General features: G+C 38.6%; 1 protein-coding gene across 4 annotated transcripts in view; it reads left to right on the top strand.

The window, feature by feature from the left end:
• Positions 1-20,033, top strand: part of NRK (Nik related kinase) — a 142,984-nt gene that overhangs the window by 110,959 nt on the left and 11,992 nt on the right. For 3 of the 4 annotated variants that reach the window (XM_070066759.1, XM_008272834.4, XM_017349989.3), the window contains exons 19-24: positions 710-830; positions 7,466-7,652; positions 8,921-9,076; positions 11,403-11,546; positions 14,374-14,532; positions 18,388-18,488. In XM_070066759.1, coding sequence (XP_069922860.1) covers positions 710-830; positions 7,466-7,652; positions 8,921-9,076; positions 11,403-11,546; positions 14,374-14,532; positions 18,388-18,488 — 868 coding nt within the window. Of the gene's footprint in view, positions 1-709; positions 831-7,465; positions 7,653-8,920; positions 9,077-11,402; positions 11,547-14,373; positions 14,533-18,387; positions 18,493-20,033 lie in introns of all 4 variants that reach the window. The other variant, XM_070066760.1, reaches the window with a different exon arrangement.

The raw sequence follows: 20,033 nt of genomic DNA, 5'->3' as shown, positions 1-20,033 counted from the left end.
TTTTTTTCTAACTAAAAAAAACTCGACAAAGAAGTCCATTGTCAAAGAAATTTGCTTTTAGAATCACCACAGATATGGTTGTCTAGTGTTTCTCTTATGCAAATAGATAATTGAGACATTTCATTAAGCTTGGTGTTTTTAGCAAATAATGAAATGACTATTTAGCTCTATAATATATGAAGTCTTTATTACTGAACTTCCTAGTAGGAGTAGTAGACCAGTGGGATCTGTAGCAAAGCATTTGATACACATGTTAGAAAACTTCAGCAGATGTTAAAATTAACATAAACTATATATATATATTGCAAGAAGAATAATTTAAATGTTGTGCTTGAGCCAAAAATATGGGATTGATCATTCATGTGGCTGTGAAGTTGCTAATGCACTAAGAGTCTGTTGTTTAAGAGAAAATGCATGTTCTCAGTACTAATCTAACGCATTTACCTCCCAAAGAATCCAGTATTTCTTCCCTGTGCCATCCCAATGCAGTCAGGAAATTGATGGTGACAATATTGGTAATTTCACATTTAACACTGACAGGACATTGGGCCATTTTTCTTGTCTATATTGTACCAATAGTGTTCCTGTAGAGTAAAACCAAACTGGGCATGGTAGACATGTGTAAGATACATACTAATTGTTTCATTTGTTAACTTTCATATGCATTTTATTGGGTGGCTTTCTTTAATTAATCGGAGCTTATTATCAGGGCAAGCTATGGCAGAAATGGAAGCAGCGAGCAAGATGGTTATGATGGAAAAGAAGGTGCTGGCAGTGGCCGTGGAATCTATAGATCCAGTAGAAGACATGGAGCAAGCGCATTCTGTGAGGTCAGTGCAGGCATTGGAGACCAGAAAGGACTGGAGGGAAGGGAGGCAGTTGAATTAATGAAGAGTGGAGCCCTTGAACTCAGTGGAGAACAAAATTGCTCAGAGACATTATGATCTAAGACTGATGAGATTCGCATTCCAGGAATCTGAACATCATCAAGAGATTATGCATCATTTGAAAAAGAGAAGTCCTTTCATTGTGGATGTGTTTTTCCATGGGATGCATAGGATTTCCAGATATTCCAAATGGATTTTAATATCCTATGCCCAACCCTTAAACATTTTTAACTATAGATGTATGGGTAGATTTGTAATAGTTCTTATTTGGATGGTTCCTCTTGACTTCGATGAACAAAATCTTCTTATTTGTTTGCCTTTGTCACTTAAATCTTATGACGGGGTAATGTCTCAGAATATAACCAGTTTTTTAAATTAATTAGTATATGAAAATTGTGCATATTTTTGTGGTAAAATATAATAATTCAGTACATCTATACAATGTGTAAAATCAAATCAGGGTAATCAGTATTTCTATCTGTTTAAAAGCTTATAATGTCTTTGTATTGGGGCCCTAAAAATTCTCTTCTGATAATTTATAAATTATATGATAAGTAGTTGCAAACTATAGTCATCTTATTGTGTTTTTGATCACTAGAGCTTCTTATTCCTGTCTAACTCTGTTCTACCCATTGTCTCCCTAACCTCCTTCTGTTTCTCCTCCTCCTTCATAGCCTCTAGTGACCACTATTCTACTCTTTATTCTAGGAAATTAGCTTTTTTAGCTTCCACATGGTGAAAACGTGGTATTGCTCTCTCTCTGCTTTGTTTATCTCACTTACAGTAATGTCTTCAAGGCTCATCCCGGTTGCAAATGACAGGACTTCATTCTTTTCTATGGCTCACTAGTATTCCAGTGTTGTTGATACCACGTTTGCTTTTCCCATTGTTCCATTGATGGACACCTCCTTTGATTCCATACCTTGACTGTTGTTACTAGTGCTGCAATAAACATTAGAGTTCAGGCTTCTCTTTGATATCCTGATTTCATTTACTTTGGATATATACCTGGCACAGGGATTGTTAGATCCCATGCTAGACTTAGTTTTATTTATTAATTTGGTTTTGAAACTCCATGTAGCTTTCCATAGTGGCTGTGCTAATTTACATTCTAACCAGCAGTGTATAAGAGTTTCCCTTTCTCATCCTTGCCAGCATTTATTATTTTTTGTCTTTTTGATTATAGCCATTTTAATTCAGGTGAGATAATCTGTCATTTTTTTTTTTTTTTTTTTTTTTTTGACAGGCAGAGTGGACAGTGAGAGAGAGAGACAGAGAGAAAGGTCTTCCTTTGCCGTTGGTTCACCCTCCAATGGCCGCCGCGGCCGGCGCGCACCGCACCGATCCGATGGCAGGAGCCAGGAGCCAGGTGCTTTTCCTGGTCTCCCATGGGGTGCAGGGCCCAAGCACCTGGGCCATCCTCCACTGCACTCCCTGGCCACAGCAGAGGGCTGGCCTGGAAGAGGGGCAACCGGGACAGAATCCGGCGCCCCGACCGGGACTAGAACCCGGTGTGCCGGCGCCGCTAGGCGGAGGATTAGCCTAGTGAGCCGCGGCGCCGGCCTAATCTGTCATTTTTAAGTGTACTAATCAGTAGCATTTTAGTTCAGTCACAGTTGTACAACCATCACTGCTATCGATTTCCAGAACTTGTGTCATCCCTAACAGTTAAATAAATGAACAGTTAAGTTCGAGTTTTTCCAGCTCTTGGTTACCTCTTCTCTATATCTCTAGCTAACAAAGGAGGAGAAGGAACTCGTTTAAATGCTTTCTAGTGGCAAAGCAACATCAGTGGGAAAGTATCTATATATCTGTATCTTTCTGTCTCTCCATCTCTCATTTTCTGTGTGTGTGTATGTGTGTATAACCTATCTATCTGTAAGGACACTTAGAGTAGTTCACGGAAAATACGAATAAAATCAATTGATTTGAGAACTGGCATTGTTGCACAGTGGCTTAAGCTGCCAATTGCGATACCACATCCCTTATGAGTGCCTGTTCAAGTCCTAGCTGATCCACTTCCAGTCCAGCTCCATGCCAAAGCACCTAGGAAAGTAGTGGAAGGTGGTCCAATTATTTTGGACCCACATGAGAGACCTGGATGGTCCAAGTTCCTGGCTTTGGCCTGGCCCAGCCTTGCTTTTGGGGGCTATTTGAGGAGTGAATCAGCAGTTGGACAATCTCTCTCTCTCTCTCTCTCTCTCTCTCTCTGTAACTCTGCCTTTCAAATAAATAAATATATCTTGAAAAAACAAAAATAAATTTATTTTTGTGCAAAATATTTTGAAATCCATACATAAGTTTTTCATAAAATTCTACATTTTGGTTGTGATAACCTAGGGGATCTCTTACATTAAGGAGGTGGAATCATGCAATTTTTGTTCTTCTGTGTCAAGCTAATTTCAGTTAGCATCATATTTTCAAGGTTCATCATTGTGGTAGTTTGTATCAGAATTTCATTCCTTTTTAATGCTGAACAGTATTTCATTGAATTCTTATACCATATTTTGTTTATCCACTCATTTTTCAATGAACATTTGGGTGGTTTCCACTTTTGTCTAGTGTACATATTGCTGCTGTGAGCATTGATGTACAAGTATCCAGTTGAGCCCCTTCTTTTCAGTCCTTTTGGATATATCATCCCCAGGAGGGGAATTGCTGTATCATACAGTACGTCTGTGTTTAACTTTCTGAGGAATTATTAACACAGATGGTTTTAATTGAAGTAATATGCTGTGTTAGACGAAGATGTTTTCATTCACAAAATGTTAACTGCCTTTATAAATAGGTTTAAAATATTCGAGTAGCTCCAGAGATGCTTCAGTAGGAAGTGCCACAGAGAATATTTGCTGGAGCATAAACCAGAAGATATTTGAACTAATTCTTGACAAATGGGAAGTAGCTGAATAGCTGAAAATACAGGTGGGGTTTGAGAGAGAAGAAAGATCATGCCAATATAGTCTCAGTCTACTGTCCTGTCACACAAACTGGCTTTGATAGTTCTATGGTCCCTCATGAGGTAATGTTCCTTGTGCAAGCTGTTCCCTCTGTCTGGAAGGGAACCTCCTCACCTCTTCTCTGCTTGGTGATCCAACTCAATATGATCAACTCAAATATGATGCAACTCAAATATCATCATTGGCTTCCCAAGGCATAATATTATACCATTTTGTCTGTGCTTGTAAGCATTTTGCCCACAGTTCCCATTTTAGTACTTATGACATTGTAATTTAGTTATTTGTTTACTTGCTTTTCTGTTATTCTTGATTTTGAACACTTTAAGAGGAAAAACTATGTCTAAAAGATTATTATTATACTTTGATTATTTTTCTACCAAGTGTGATTATTTTTCTAACAGCTTACCCAAAGTCAGAATCCAGCCTAGGGACTGACCACTGATAGACACACATTCATTATGAAGAAAAGTAAAGAAATAAAATTTTTCAAATGAGAATAAACACTCTTAAATGGTTTCCAGTGGGAAAGAAGCATCAATGGGGGAGCATCTATCTTTCTGTTCCTGTATCTATTCATCTATCTATCTATCTATAAGGGTAATTAAAATAGTTCATGGGAAAAAATTAAGTTCATGAAATCAAAGTTATTTTCACACAAAAATGCTGAAATCCATGTGTAAGTTTTTCATAAAATGTATTTACCATGAGATTTTTGAAGACACCTCATATATATCTGTCATCTATGTATCTATCTTAATTAAAGGAATGTCGCTCCCCCTCTTCGTGGAGGAGCAACACAGGACCCTGCGCTGTTCTTTCAGTCTGCTCGGCCCTTCCCGGGTTTGCTGCTGGTTCCCCCCGGGTTGGCTACTATCCCTTCCACCTCCGTGGAAGGGCAGTTCCCCCTGGCCGCATTCCCCACTTCCGCAGGGGAGCGGCACACCGCCGGCCGGCTCTCTCGGGGGCTGCACGGGTTCCCTTAGATGTTCCCCATAGATGTTCCTCGTGCATGCCGTCTCTCTCCTCCTTTATAGTCCTCCTCCGCCAATCCCAACTCGGCTGCCCACACGCCGAATACGCTGCTCTCCTCCAATCAGTAGCAAGTCCTACAGTTTATTGGTTGAACTGGAGGCAGCTGTGCGGAAGCTGTTTACTTCTCTCCCAGCGCCATATTGTGGGAGAGCAGATGCATAGAATAAGTCTTAATTCCAGTAACTCAGTCTAGTCCGGATTGCTCCCCACAAAGGAACAATAGAATTGCAGTAGAATGTACCAGAATAGGTTTCATAGAACCCCTAGATATCTCAAGTTATATTAACGAAAGTTTAGAAAATTTGCAGAGTGAATGGATTTTCCTTTTATTTGAATTTCAAGAGAACATGATGCCATACCATGCTTTTGTGGTTGGAAAAGTCACACAAAACAGTATCTGAGAGGGTGGCACAATTCTTTCAGTGCTAAAAATTGCTGTTTCAATACACAGATGATCCCATCAATAGGTAGATTTACCAAAAACCACTGGTATATTTTCTCACATGATATGGCATGCCAAATATATGGTCACACGTTGTGGCTTTATCCTTCAGCATCTTTTTTTTTAAACTTTTATTTAATAAATATAAATTTCCAAAGTACAGTTTTTGGATTATAGTGGCTTTTTCCCCCCATAAGCTCCCTCCCACCCGCAACCATCCCATCTCCCACTCCCTCTCCCATCCCATTCTTCATCAAGATTCATTTTTGATCATCTTTATATACAGAAGATCAATTTAGTATATACTAAGTAAAGATTTCAACCGTTTGCACCCACACAGAAGCACAAAGCGTAAAGTACTGTTTGAGTACTAGTTATAGCATTAATTCACATTGTACAACACATGAAGGACAGAGATCCTACATGGGGTGTAAGTGTACAGTGACTCCTGTTGTTGACTTAACAATTGACACTCTTGTTTATGGTGTCAGTAATCACCCGAGGCTCTTGTCATTAGTTGCCAAGGCTATGGAAGCCTTTTGAGTTCGCCAACTCCGAACTTATTTAGACAAGGTCATAATCAAAGTGGAAGTTCTCTCCTCCCTTCAGAGAAAGGTACCTCCTTCTTTGATGGCCTGTTCTTTCCACTGGGATCTCACTCACAGAGATCTTTCATTTAGGTGTTTGTTTGTTTTGCCACAGTGTCTTGGCTTTCCATGACTAAAATACTCTCATGGACTTTTTAGCCAGATGTGAATGCCTGAAGGGCCGATTCTGAGGCCAAAGTACTGTTTAGGACATCTGCCATTCTATGAGTCTGCTGTGTATCCCGCTTTCCATGTTGGATTGTTCTCTCCTTTTTAATTCTATCAGTTATTATTAGCAGACACTAGTCTTGTTTATGTGATCCCTTTGACTCTTAATCCTATCATTATGATCAATTGTGAACTGAAACTGATCACTTTGACTAGTGAGATGGCAATGGTACATGCCACCTTGATGGGATTGAATTGTAATCCCCTGGCATGTTTCTAACTCTATTGCGTGGGGCAAGTCCGATTGAGCATGTCCCAAATTGTACATCTCCTCCGTCTCTTATTCCCACTCTTATATTTAACAGGGATCACTTTTCAGTTAAATTTAAATACCTAAGAATAATTGTGTGTTAATTAAAGAGTTCAACCAATAGTATTAAGTAGAACAAAAAAAAAATACTAAAAGGGATAAAGTATTAAGTTGTTCCTCGACTGTCAGGACAAGGGCTGATCAATCACTGTTTCTCATAGTGTCCATTTCACTTCAACAGGTTTCCTTTTTGGTGCTCAGTTATTTGTCATTGGTCAGGGAGAACTTATGATATTTGTCCCTTTGGGACTGGCTTATTTCACTCAGCAGGATGTTTTCCAGATTCTTCATCTTGTTGCAAATGACCGGATTTCATTGTTTTTTTATCCTTCAGCATCTTCTGTATAAGTTAATGGAAGCAGGCTAGATTCTTAGTGAAGCCTGTTCAGAGTGTTGAATTTGTGTTGGTTGATTTGCCATCATAGGCTTTGTTATTTGAAAATGATCCCTGCAGGTTTTTTATGCTCCCAGTTCCATAAATGTACCTTGAAGCAGTGGGACGGATCCTCTCACACTGGGCTTTTTACTTTTCCATGTGGCCATTTGGCATAGTGCAGCTGCATATATGCTTCAGAAATAAATTTTGCATCCAAACTGTAGTTCTCTTACCTACTAGCTCCGTGACCTTGAATATATTAGTTAACTGCTCTATACTTTGGTTTCATATAAGGAAATTGGAGATAATTATACTTACTTTTTCGGTTGTGGCAAGGATTCAGGAAGATGTGTAAACAAGATACCTAGTATGGTATCTGGTACATGGTAAATATGTCACAAATGTTAGGTCCCAAATTGTACACTTGAGGAATTAAAGCTCTTTGCATTTTTCCTAACATCAGTTGGCTTAGTAGTAGGTTAGTTCTTTTCTCCTCTGATAACATAGTTGGTTTTTTGTTTTGTTTTTAGTAAACACCAACTTTATAAGAATAGGAACGTTACAATAATGTGTTCTCTTTTCAAATCCTGTGGTTATTTATCCTCTGTTAGCCTCCTAATAAAATCGGTTTGGGATTTCCTTTTAGGAATTAGGTGCTGGAGATGAGGCCTCCTATGCCATGGCCTCAGGTGCTGCACCCTCAGAGCTTGATGATGGAGATGACAATAAAGACATATCAGAATCATCAACACTATCGGGATTTTCTGCCAGCCACTCATCTGCTTCCAGAGGTTCTGAGGGCTCTGTTGATACTGACTTTGCCAGTGCCATTTGTAAGTGTGTTAATATTTGCTAAATGCTATCTGTCGACATATAAATACTAATTAGCCACTGGTTCATGCTGTAGAAGGAATAAATTCATTCTCGTATTCAGTTCACATAAATTCAGCTTGATATATGCTTTTGAAAAATCTCCTTCTGGAGTGGATGTTTAGCCTAATGATTAAGTCACTGGGACACTTGCATCACATATTGGAGTGCCTGAGTTCGAGTCCCAGCTCTGTTCCTGATTCTAGCTTTCTGTTAACGCGCAGCCTGGGAGGCACCAGATGGTGACTCAAGTAGTTGTGTCCATTTCACCCACATGGGAGACCTAGATTGAGTTTCTGGCTCTCAGCTCTGGCTGTTTGCATTTGGGGAGTGAGCCAGTGGATATTCTCTGATATCTCTGATAGTTTCTCTCTTTCTCTCCTTCTCTCTCTCAAATAAATAAAATAGTAATTTTTAAAAAATGTTTGTCCCACTGAACTTTTGTTGTACCTAAATTGAAGCTACATGTGAAAAATTGAATTCCTCACCGTTTTTTTTTTTCAACTCTAATCATAGTATCAAAAAATGTTCTCATTTGGCAATGTATTTTTTCTTTTTTTTTAATTTTTGAGATAACCTTTTAATTTACATTATAGTCAAAGGCTTAATGCTTACTAAATAAAAACTTCAACAAATCAAAAGTGAAAAGAATATATTCAGCAGGAAATAGGCAAGGGAATAAACAATATTTATTTGGTTTGTCGTTAATTTAAGAGAGACTGAAGCACGCACACACACACACACACACACACACAGAGGCGGGGAGAGAGAGAGAGAGCGAGTGAGCCAGAGCCATCTGCTGCTTGAATATCCAAATGTTTGCAACACTCAGGTATGAGCCAGGCTGAAGTGAAGCCAGGAGCCTGGAATTCATTCCAGTTCCTCCATATGTGTGGCAGGGACCCAAATACTTGAGCCATCATCTGCTGCCTCTCAGGGTGCACATTAATAGAGGTTGGAATCAGGAGCAGAGCCAGGTCTCAAATGTAGGCATTCTGATATGGGATGCTGCCCCAAATGTATTTTATGCATTTGTGTTAAATGTGTCGTGTTGACTATATGCTTTGTATTATCTGATGGCTTAAATTACTGGAACGATACCTCTAGTGAAGCATAGAACACAACAAAGGAAAGGGAGCTCTTCTAGGCTGTTTTTCATGTTTAGAAGCAGTAAAGCGCCTATATAGTATTTAGTCATTTCTCTCAATATCTCCCTCTCACTTCTTCACAGTATATGCTGGTTTTGTGGAAGTACCTGAAGAATTACCTAAGCGACCCTCTGATGTCAATGTTAACCCACTCTATGTCTCGTCTGCAAGTAAAAAACCACTAATCCACGTGTATGAAAAGGAATTCACTTCTGAGATCTGCTGTGGTTCTTTGTGGGGTAAGTTTGGTGTCTTAAAACTGAGGTTTTTTTTTTTTCCAAGAATGTATTTTAACCTAAGTACCAAACATGGGACACATCATAGACATAAAAATGTGTTTGCTATTACCAAACCATTAGCAATCAAATAAAAAATGTATTTATAGTGGTTAATTTGCTTAGAATTGGTTTTGCTAACTTTTTCACTCTGTGCAGCTTCAAGTTTGAATTGTTGGGTCCCATTTTTTTTATTCTATTCTTTTGCTTTAACATGAATTAATTTGACTCAAATATAAAATTGGACTAGGTTGTAATTATTTGAAAATTTGAACTTGTTATTTCTTTTTTGGGTTGAGTTCAATATATGATACCTGATAAGGTATTAAAAGAAAGATTTCTGCAAGACCTTGATTTTTAAATAGTGTCAAGGATTTGTAGAAAAAGTTCTTTCTATAATGTCTCAACATTAATAGACTCTCTCAATCCTTTGTTACAGAAGAAGTATAACCACGTCGGTAGTGCTGAGACAATATTTCACCTCAAGCCAGTCTGAATCATAAATGCAATAGAATAAATGAATATAAGAAGGGGAGAAATCCAAAGTAAATGCCAACCTCCAACTTTTGCACTTCCATAGATTTTGCTTCATGTATGAATGAATAGGAGAGAGAGTTTTAAATTGGAAATAGAACAGGCTAGCAAACATTATTGTAATATGGATTGGGCCGGCGCTGCGGCTCAACAGGCTAATCCTCCACCTAGCGGCGCCTGCACACCAAGTTCTAATCCCGGTCGGGGCGCCGGATTCTGTCCCGGTTGCCCCTCTTCCAGGCCAGCTCTCTGCTGTGGCCAGGGAATGCAGTGGAGGATGGCCCAAGTCTTTGGGCCCTGCACCCCATGGGAGACCAGGAGAAGTACCTGGCTCCTGGCTTCGGATCAGCGTGGTGTGCCGGCCGCAGCGCACCAGCCGCGCCGGCCATTGGAGGGTGAACCAATGGCAAAAGGAAGACCTTTCTCTCTGTCTCTCTCTCTCACTGTCCACTCTGCCTGTCAAAAAAAAAAAAAATTGTAATATGGATCGAACAACTTAGGGAAAGAGTACCATCTTTAAAAGTTGTGCTAATTTAACATCTCAGACAAAAGATGGCTTTAACATTTGTCTGGCAACTACCTAGAAATGTCAGTAACAACTACTATTGCACTTTTATAACTTGCGATGTTGTATTTTAAAAATCAAAAGATTATAGCAAAAATCGGCTGTGATTTCCCCTTTGTTCTTGATTCTCCCGTGAGAGGAAGGTGAAGTTTCTAGATCGGCATGGGCTGGAAATTAGAGAACTGCTAAAGGACAGAGTGGGAAAATGACGGCACACACATTTATCTCTTCTCCTCATCCCCACAGAGTGCACAGATTCTCCTATCTGGCTGATTGTCGCCTGTGTCTCATTTACAGGGACAAACTCCCACAATAATCTGAAGTATATTGTAACTTTAGTTCTATCTTCGCGTTTAATCCTCTTGTTGGATCTTTAAACAGTGTTTATATTTGAATAAATAGAGCCAACCCACAGATAAAAGGAGTGTAGGAATTTAGATTTGTGAAGGTAGGAAATAATTTCAGAGGCATGTAGCAATGTAAATTTTTCATATATGTATGAACATAGAATCCCTCAATTTTTAATTATTTTAAAAGCGTGAAAACCTTTATGGTTAGGAATGAGAAACTGACCCTTTTTATATACTAGACTAAGGCTATTTAATGATAATTTGGAAAAGGGTCATTTGAATAGTGTTTTTTTCTTCTTACTATTTGTTGAATTATTAGTATTAAGGTTAACCTTATGAGTATAAATTAAACTGAAAGTAGATCATTGTAAAAATTAAAAGAGTAAGATAGGAGGAGAAAGAGTGGGAGTGTGGGCAAGAGGGAGGGTAGGGTAGGAAGCATCGCTGTGCTTCTAAATCTGAATATATGAAATACATGAAATTTATTCACCTTAAAAAAATTTTTTAAAGAAAATGGTTGATTGATTTTGATCAAGTTTGGGGTACTACTAATGAGTGTTAAGATAGATTTAAAATTCTGTTTATGATATAGTCTACCAAACACCAGTCAGTGGAATACTGCCAGAAAGTGGGTTATCATCTATATTTTCATGTTTTTCAATGAAATTTGTTCTGTTGATAGACAGTATGTAGTTACACAGTGTGAGGCTAACATTAGCTTAAAATGATAAAAGTCACCTTTACATAGCTCAGCTTACTGGCATAGCAAAGTAGTAATATAAATGCCATTACAAACATAATCTGAGCTAATATCGCATTTTTCTCTTTTATATATGAACAGGAGTCAATTTGCTGCTGGGAACCAGGTCTAATTTGTATCTGATGGACAGAAGTGGAAAGGCAGACATTACAAAACTTATAAAGCGAAGACCTTTCCGCCAGATTCAAGTCGTGGAGCCACTCAATTTGCTGATTACCATCTCTGGTTTGTTTAAGAACTAAAATTAGCTGAGTAATTATGCAGATTAATTAGGCTGCAAACTGGGTTAAAGACTTTCTCAGGTGAAAGTGTTCATAAGAGAACACTTTAAATTTAGCACTTAATTGGGACAACAGATATTCCTACTCTGATTTTCTTTTACTATGTAAGCTAACTTCCTTTTTCTGTGGTGCTCTTGATCTAGATTAGCGGTAAGACGAAGCACACTGTTTGCATATTCGTTGGTTCTCTTCTGAGTAGCGTCCTACCACTTACAGCGCTGATTCTCCTCCTGTGCACACACACAACCACACCAATATCCAACATAAACTTTTCTTGTGATGTGTTAGGAGCAAGACTAAGAAGAGACTTGACCCTGGCACAGAATTATCCTAAGAGCATACACATAGGTTTAGTCACAGGAATGGATGCACTAAAGAGCGCTGCACTTTCCCCATAGGAAGCTGGAATCCTTAGTTTTGCTTATCCGGAGCCAGAATCACTGAATAGGAGAGAGCACATAAATGGCTGTAAACAATGATTGTGATTGTTCAGCAGGATTTGCTCTCTGGAAGGCACTAGCTTTAAACTGACAATATGCAAAAAAGGGAGGGAGAAAGTAAAAATGGAATACAATGATGTGAATCACAGTAATTTACATCAAGTTATATGTTTATATATGATAGCATAATCAGTGTGCTGTGCAAATTGCCATGTTGTATATTAATGATTATATATATGCCTAAATATGACTTACTGTACTGTAAATTTTGGTTAGAGGGGAAAACCCTACATAGGTATGCTCAGACTTACTTTTTTAAAAATAGTGTTTCATGGTGATTCATTTATAGTTGTTTGAGGTACACAGGAGCAATATTTAGTTTGTGAAAACATCTGTGTGGGTTACAGCCTACACATCAGGGTAACACATTTCCTTTTATGCAGCTTTCTCTAACCCAAGCGTGCCCTTCTTCAATACTTGAACTTCTCTCAGATGTGAATAAATGGGGGCCAGTGCTGTGGCCTAGTGGTCCTTGCGATGCTGGCATCCCATATGAGCAGTGGTTCGAGTCCTGGCTGCTTCACTTCCGGTCTAGCTCCTTGCTAATGCACCTGGGAAAGCAGTGAAACATGGCATATGTGCTTGAGCACCTGCCATCCACGTGGGAGACCCAGATGAAGTTCCGGGCTCCTGTCTTCGGCCTGGCCCAGGCCTGAGTGTCTCTGCTTCTCTCCTGTCTCTGTAACTATGCCTTTCAAATAGATAAAAAAATCTTGCTTTGAAAAAAGTGGATAATATTTGCACCAAATAGTTTTAAGGACAGCAGCACAGTAAAATACTCAATAGTTTAAAGTGAAAATTTGTTTTACCACTTAGGAATAAAAAGGATGTAAACATAGTCACATGAAGCCTAATATTGCTTTAAAAATATTATGTAAAACTACATTAAAGATTATTTACATAAATAAAGAAAAACACTATTATTGGGCTTAGAAATCTTATAATAATAAATTCTATAAATGGCTAACAGGGAATGGCTAATGTAGGAAGATAAATTTGTGATTTTAATGGCCGTTGTTTTCCGAATGAATTGTAAGGTTTTGCTAGGATTTACAATTAGAAAATTAGCATTAAAGATAAATTAGACCGAGGAAATATAATGAAACTATTTAGTCATTTTGTAGGCTTGCTGGAATGACAGAATACAAAGAGACCTATCCCAGTGGCCCTAAATACCCAAACAGTGAATGCTCAGACGTATTACCAGCGACAGCTTCTACAGCTGTGATCCCCAGAGGGCTTAGGACTTAGGAAAAAGCCAAGGGACAAATGAATAGATGATATTTCCGATTCCTGTGCATTCTCAACCTGTTCCAAAGAAGTGTCTTAGATACATTTCAGATAGGCACACAGGGAGCTGGTAGACAACCTTAACTATGTCTTTGAAGTGAGATCCTAAGAAAGAATTGTCTGGGGCCAGTGCTGTGGCGCAGCGGGTTAAAGCCCTGGCCTGAAGTGCCAGCATCCCATGTGGGTGCAGGTTCTAGTCCCGGTTGCTCCACTTCCAATTCAGCTCTCTGCTATGGCCTGGGAAAGCAGTAGAAGATGGCCCAAGTCCTTGGGCCCCTGCACCCACATGGGAGATCTGGAGGAAGCTCCTGGCTCCTGGCTTTGGATCGGCACAGCTCCAGCCATTGCAGCCATTTCGGGAGTGAACCAGCAGATAGAAGACCTCTCTCTCTCTCTGTTTCTACCTGTCTCTTTAATCCTGTCTTTCAAATAAATAAATAAATCTTTAAAAAAAGAAAGAATTGTCTATCACTTTTCCAAACTCTGAAGAGGAGAATTTGATGTGATATAATTTTTTAAAAATCGTTTTTGGTTTAATGAAAACATTTCCTTAAAAAGACAAAATACCTTTATTTTGCAAAAAATTATTTATTTATTTGAAAGGCACAGCACTAGAGAGGGAGACACAGGGGAAGAGAGAGAGAAGAGAGAATGAGAAAGAGAATGACACATCTTCCATTCTCTGGTTCATTCCCCAAATGGCTGTGGTAGCCAGGTCTGGTCCAGGCCAAAGCCTGGATCTCCCACGTGGGTGGCAGGGGCCCAACCACTTTGATCATCCCTACTGCCTTTCCATGCATATTAGCAGTAAGGGGGATCAGAAACAGAGCACCTGGGCCACAAACCTGCACTCTGATATGGTAACATCACAAGTGATGACTTCACCCACTATGCCACAATGCCAGCTCCTCACTTTACCTTTTTGTTCTTCTAAGAAATGAAAAAAAAATATTGAATTGAAATATTGTATCTGTTTATCAGGTCGTAAGAACAGACTTCGAGTGTATCATTTGACCTGGTTGAGAAACAAGATTTTGAATAATGATCCAGAAAGTAAAAGAAGACAGGAGGAAATGCTGAAGACGGAGGAAGCCTGCAAAGCCATTGATAAGTTGACAGGCTGTGAACACTTCAGTGTCCGTAAGTCCCATTTCGTGTTTACCATAGTTATATACGTTTTGCTTCCTGTCATTTGGTGAAGTACATGATTGCGAAAGACAAAATGGAGAGAGGAAAGGATTTGCAACTTCAAATACAGAAATCAAAGAATTTCATTGAGACATCTTCCAGGTCTTCCATGCTACACTCTTGACAGTTCCTGAGAAAATATTGACTGGCTGATAAAGCTAATGAAGTTAAGTTTGAGTAATTCCTCACCTTTCTTCCCTTCCCAGTCACCCTAAGCATTCCAAAAAAAAAACAATATTTATTTCCCACATCTTTATAGCTTCAAATATAAATATTCTTGATATATCTTCAACAGCCTGCAGAGACTCACATGGTATTCTCTTTCTTTGGTATAGCAAAAAAAAAAAAAAAAATAGAATACTTCTCAATACTGACAAAGAAGCTGTATGATGAACCAAAAAGAAAATTCTTCTACGATCTTCTAACTTTGGTGCCCACTATAGGTATTCATGAGGATAATTTCTAACTACTTTCTGTCTGGTTAGAGTGCTTTCATATTGTCTGTCTCTTCACAACCATTAGTGTGGAATGAAGTCACTACTCCAGGATCTCATAGTCCTGCTCTCAGCTCTCAATGACTATGTAGTGATGTCTTCCCATTGTGTTCGATTTCCAAAGCAAATCGCCTCTGCTCTTGGCCTGCTTATAGTCTTTCCCTTTTCACTAAGTGCCACTACAGGCATGGAGTGGGAAGGGGAGATAACTGGAATCACATTCTATTAAGTGCAGCAGGACGTTTCTATACTGACTGACCAGGATGGAATTTCACATGTATGTATATGTACGTAAACACCACGAAAGGAGGACGAGCATACTCAGATAACATAGCACTAAATAAATGCCCTACTTTCTTTTAGTTTTATATATTGCTACTTCCTTCCAATCAGATTATGTACATTTGGTAGCTTCACAGATGAAAGCTATCCCTAGATGTTAATCTATGAGTTATATAGCAGAACTGCCTCCTACTAACTTGGGAATTTTTCATTCAAGAAGACATAGTTACAAAGGTTGTCATCTTGCACATCTGTCCTCTTGGTGAGGGAAAGGACTAATTAAGTCTGGCTTTCCTGGCTGATTTCATTCCAGTCTGCCCTACCTCTCAGAATAGCCAAAAAGCATTCGTCCCATTGACAGATGAAACAGCACTACCTTCACAGAAGGATAGCAATGGATCATATTTGCTTGCTATTTTTGTAGCCTTCAAAGTCCCATAAAACAATGGATTGGCACTAATTTCTGCCCTATATTAAATTTATATGAAGTATTTGCTTAAAAGAGAATCCCTTTGCTTGTTGGAGCTTATTAATCATGCTCCTTTGACCTACTTTGGAACAATACAAAAGAAAATGAATGAATAAGAGCAAGTTACACTCCGATTGAGAGACATCAAGATGTAGGAAGGGAATGTGAGGGAGACAAAGGGGGAGGTAGAGGGGGAGGGGCAGAAAGAGAGAGAGAGACTAACACCACCTAGAAAGGAAAAAGGGAAAAAGAGCAGTATCCCACCCTAGAAAGAATTGTTTTAGTGAAGTGTATAATTTATCAGATAAAACAACGTATTCTTTTTTAAGATTTATTTATTTATTTGAGAGTCAAAGTTACACACAGAGAGAAGGAGAGGCAGAGAGAGAGAGAGAGAGAGAGAGGTCTTCCATCTGCTGGTTCACTCCCCAATTGGCCACAGCGGCTGGAGCTGCACTGATCTGAAGCCAAGAACCAGGAGCTTTTTCCGGGTCTCCTACACAGGTGCAGGGGCCCAAGGACTTGGGCCATCTTCCACTGCTTTCCCAGGCCATAGCAGAGAGCTAGATCAGAAGTGGAGCAGGTGGGACTCAAACTGGCACCCATATGGGATGCTAGTACTGGAGGCGGCGGCTTTACCCCACTACGCCAGAGCGCCGGCCCCAAAAAACAACATATTCTTTAAGAGCCAGAAAGACTAGCTAAGAATAAGCATGTACTTTTTGTACTCTTTTATCATTAAAAACAGTCTTATTAAAATAATTTATATATCATAAAATATGCCCTTTTAAAGTGCATGATTTCATGTTTTTTAGAAAGTTTGTATAGCTATGTCACCATCAGCATGACCTAATTTTCATCATGACCCCCCAAAGGAACTCATGTCCATTAGTACTCACTCCCCATTCCATTCCTCTCCTGTTTGCTTCCTCTTACAAGTATTTACTTCTTTCTGTATAGGATTGCTTTTCCTGAATAGTTAATATACATGAAAACCTAGGTTACATAGCCTTTTATGTCAGACTTCTTTGACTTGGCATAATGTTTTAGGGTTCATCCATGTTGTATCATTCATATCATTTTCTTCCTTTTTCTACTGAATATCATCATGTTGTTTGACCATACTACCTTTCCTCCATTCATACATTGGTTGATGGACATTTGTACTCTCTCCACTTTTCGGCTCTGCTCTGGACATTTTTGTACATCTGTCTATGTGAGTGTATATATGATTTGTTTTTCCTCTAGTGGTGCCCCTGGACTGTTTTACAAAGTGGCTGTACCATTTCACATTGCCATTAGTAATGTGTGAAGGTTCCATTTTCTCAACAATCTTTTGAACACTTGTAGATGTCTTTTCTTTCTAGCCATCCTGGTGGATGTAAAGTGGTATCTCATTGTAGTTTTAATTTGCATTTTCCTTATGATTAATATTGTTGAGTGCCTTTTTATGTGTTTACTGGCCACTTGTACATTGTCCTTAGAGAAATAACTCTTGAAAACCTTTGCCTATTTTTAATTGGCTGGTCTATCCTTTTGTTGTTGAGTTGTAAGCATTGTTTAAATATTCTACATACTAAACCTTTATCAAATATATGATTTGCAAATATTTTCTCCCATTGCATAGGTTGTATTTTCACTTTCCTGATAGTATCCTTTGTTATATAAAAGTTTAATATTGATGAAGTATAATTTATCTATTTTTTTGTTCCTTTTACCTTTGGTATCAAATATAGAAATGTGTTGCCATATTCAAGATCATCAAAGATTTATCCCTATGTTTACTTCTAAGAGTTTTACAGTTTTAAATCTTGCATTTAGGTATTTTTAAATCCATTTTGAATTAGTTTTCATAATGTGCTGTGAGGTAGGAGTCCAAGTTTAGACTGTTGTCTGTGAATACCCAATTGTCCCAACACATTTCTTGAAGACATTGTTCTTTCGCTATTGGATGATCTTGGCACAATAGATCATAGATGTGTGAATTTATTTCTTGACTCACAATTCTGCTCCATTGATCTGTATGTCTATCCTTATATCAAGTACCATGATGTTTTTATTAATATAACTTATAGTCAGATTTGAAATCAGGAAGCATTAATTCTCAAACTTTGATTTTTCTTTTCAAAGATTCATTTATTTAGAGCTTCTCACAATTCCATGTGAAATTTAGGTTTAGCTTGTCCATTTCCACAATAAGAAGCCTTTGAGATTTTATTAGGTATTACATTGAATCTATAGAGATAGCTTTAGATAATATTGCTTTATTACCAATATTGTCTGCCTATCCATGAACATGGGACGTTTTTCCAAATGTTTATGTCTTCTCTCATTTCTATAATCAGTTTTTTTCAATTTTCAGTGTATGATTTGAAGGGCTCTTGAAGGCACATGCATACAGTCCATAAAAGTAATTCTATCACTTTTTTGGGACATCAAATTGTAACCAAGTAAAATATGTGTGTTCTATATTCTTACATCGTGGTTACAGCATTTTCAATGACAAATACAAATACTTGAGTGTTTGTGGCATTGTTACTTCTTTGTATTTTATCATTGTAGTCCAACATGAAGAAACAACCTATATTGCAATTGCTTTGAAATCATCAATTCACCTTTATGCGTGGGCACCAAAGTCCTTTGATGAAAGCACTGCTATTAAAGTGAGTGATCACTTTCCCCTTTGGATCATACAGTTTTTCTTTTGAGAAGAAATTGTAAACGTAACAGTATTATGGATCACAGGTGCAGAATTACATATCATTCTTTGATAGTTAATGAAATTTGAATATGCCGTGTCAATAATTATCATGTAACCCTTTTTTAGACAATTTGCAGGCACCACAGCAAGGGAGAATATCAGGGAAATCCCTGACTCCTTCCTCTGTTTACAGGAATTTCCCACCAGCTTCCCACTCCCAATTCCTGTAGTCAACATGAAGATCTTCTCTTCTAGAGCCCCAAATACAGGTTCTGGTGTCACCCCAATGACTTTAAGCTGAGAACATCCCTGTTCTCTCCTAGTGGGTGGGTGGAAATAAAACGGAATGTAAGGAGAGGCATGTCAATGATAGAGGGTGAACCTCATTGGAAGAGGAAAGAGGGAAGAGGAAATCTTTACCCCCAGTTGCCATGGCTACCATACCTGGTGGGGGGGTGGGGAGGAAAGGGATGGGTCTGCATTCCCTCCAAGTTGGGACTTTAAACAAGTTTTTCCCTCGAATTATTGTGAAGTATGGTGACTAAGCTTCCCATACTTTTCCCACATGTATTATGCTTTAACTGAACATCTGTGGATCAACCATGGAAGGTAACTATTGAATGTCCCAAACAGTTAAGCTATTGTTGATTGTTTTTACTCATATCCCATAAATAGGGAAATTTTTGCATCTAGAGTAACTTATAATGCCCCATAACTACACATAAATAGAATGGTTTGTGTTTATTCCATAGTAATGAGGGATGATTAATAAACTGGCAGCATTTTATTGAGTTCAATAGCTCCTAACCTGGGATGTATAACAGGATCAGCTGGAGTATTTGTTAAAAGTTAGATCTCAGACCTCACCCCAGGTTGAATTAGTGGATCTGGAGTGGGGCCTGGGAATCTGTATTTTTAGCACATGTTCCAGGTGATACTGGACTAGTAGGTCCAAGAATAGGTTTTTGCAAAGCACTGACAGATACACATCCTACATATTGTTTATGAAATGCTTTTGTGTCTTAGGTCAGGATTTGTTTACATAGTATATTTTTTAGGTCAAAACATCATGTTTATACAATAAAGAAGGGCTAATTCTTGGGACTATCCCTCAACATCCATTTGCAAAATAATGAATTTCTTTTATAAATAGCACAGACTAATATATAGACTGTATGGGTCTACATGTCACAGATTACATCCCTGATCTGATCTCCTTAAACTGGGCCTTGGGTCAGCTGTCATTATTTGGATATGGGTTTGTTCTTGGGTGTCTGCTGATTGGTCAGAGCTACCTGGTATGGAGCTGGAAAGCAAAGAGCTAAGTACCAACAGTTTGTCTAGCCTGATACACACAGTTTCTGGCCTAGGTCCTCACTCTACTTCTTGAATTCCACCTCCTGACTACAATATTGTGAATCCTGTGATGCTCAGTCCTGTACCCTAACCTGATCTTGGCAGTTAAGCCTGTTTGACCTTTGTTTCCTTGGACTAGAAACCATAGGAG

The sequence above is a fragment of the Oryctolagus cuniculus genome, chromosome X, assembly GCF_964237555.1.
Source record: "Oryctolagus cuniculus chromosome X, mOryCun1.1, whole genome shotgun sequence".
NCBI classification, from domain to species: Eukaryota; Metazoa; Chordata; class Mammalia; order Lagomorpha; family Leporidae; genus Oryctolagus; species Oryctolagus cuniculus.
Note: the sequence above shows the minus strand (reverse complement) of the source record. Positions and strands in the feature narration are given on the sequence as shown.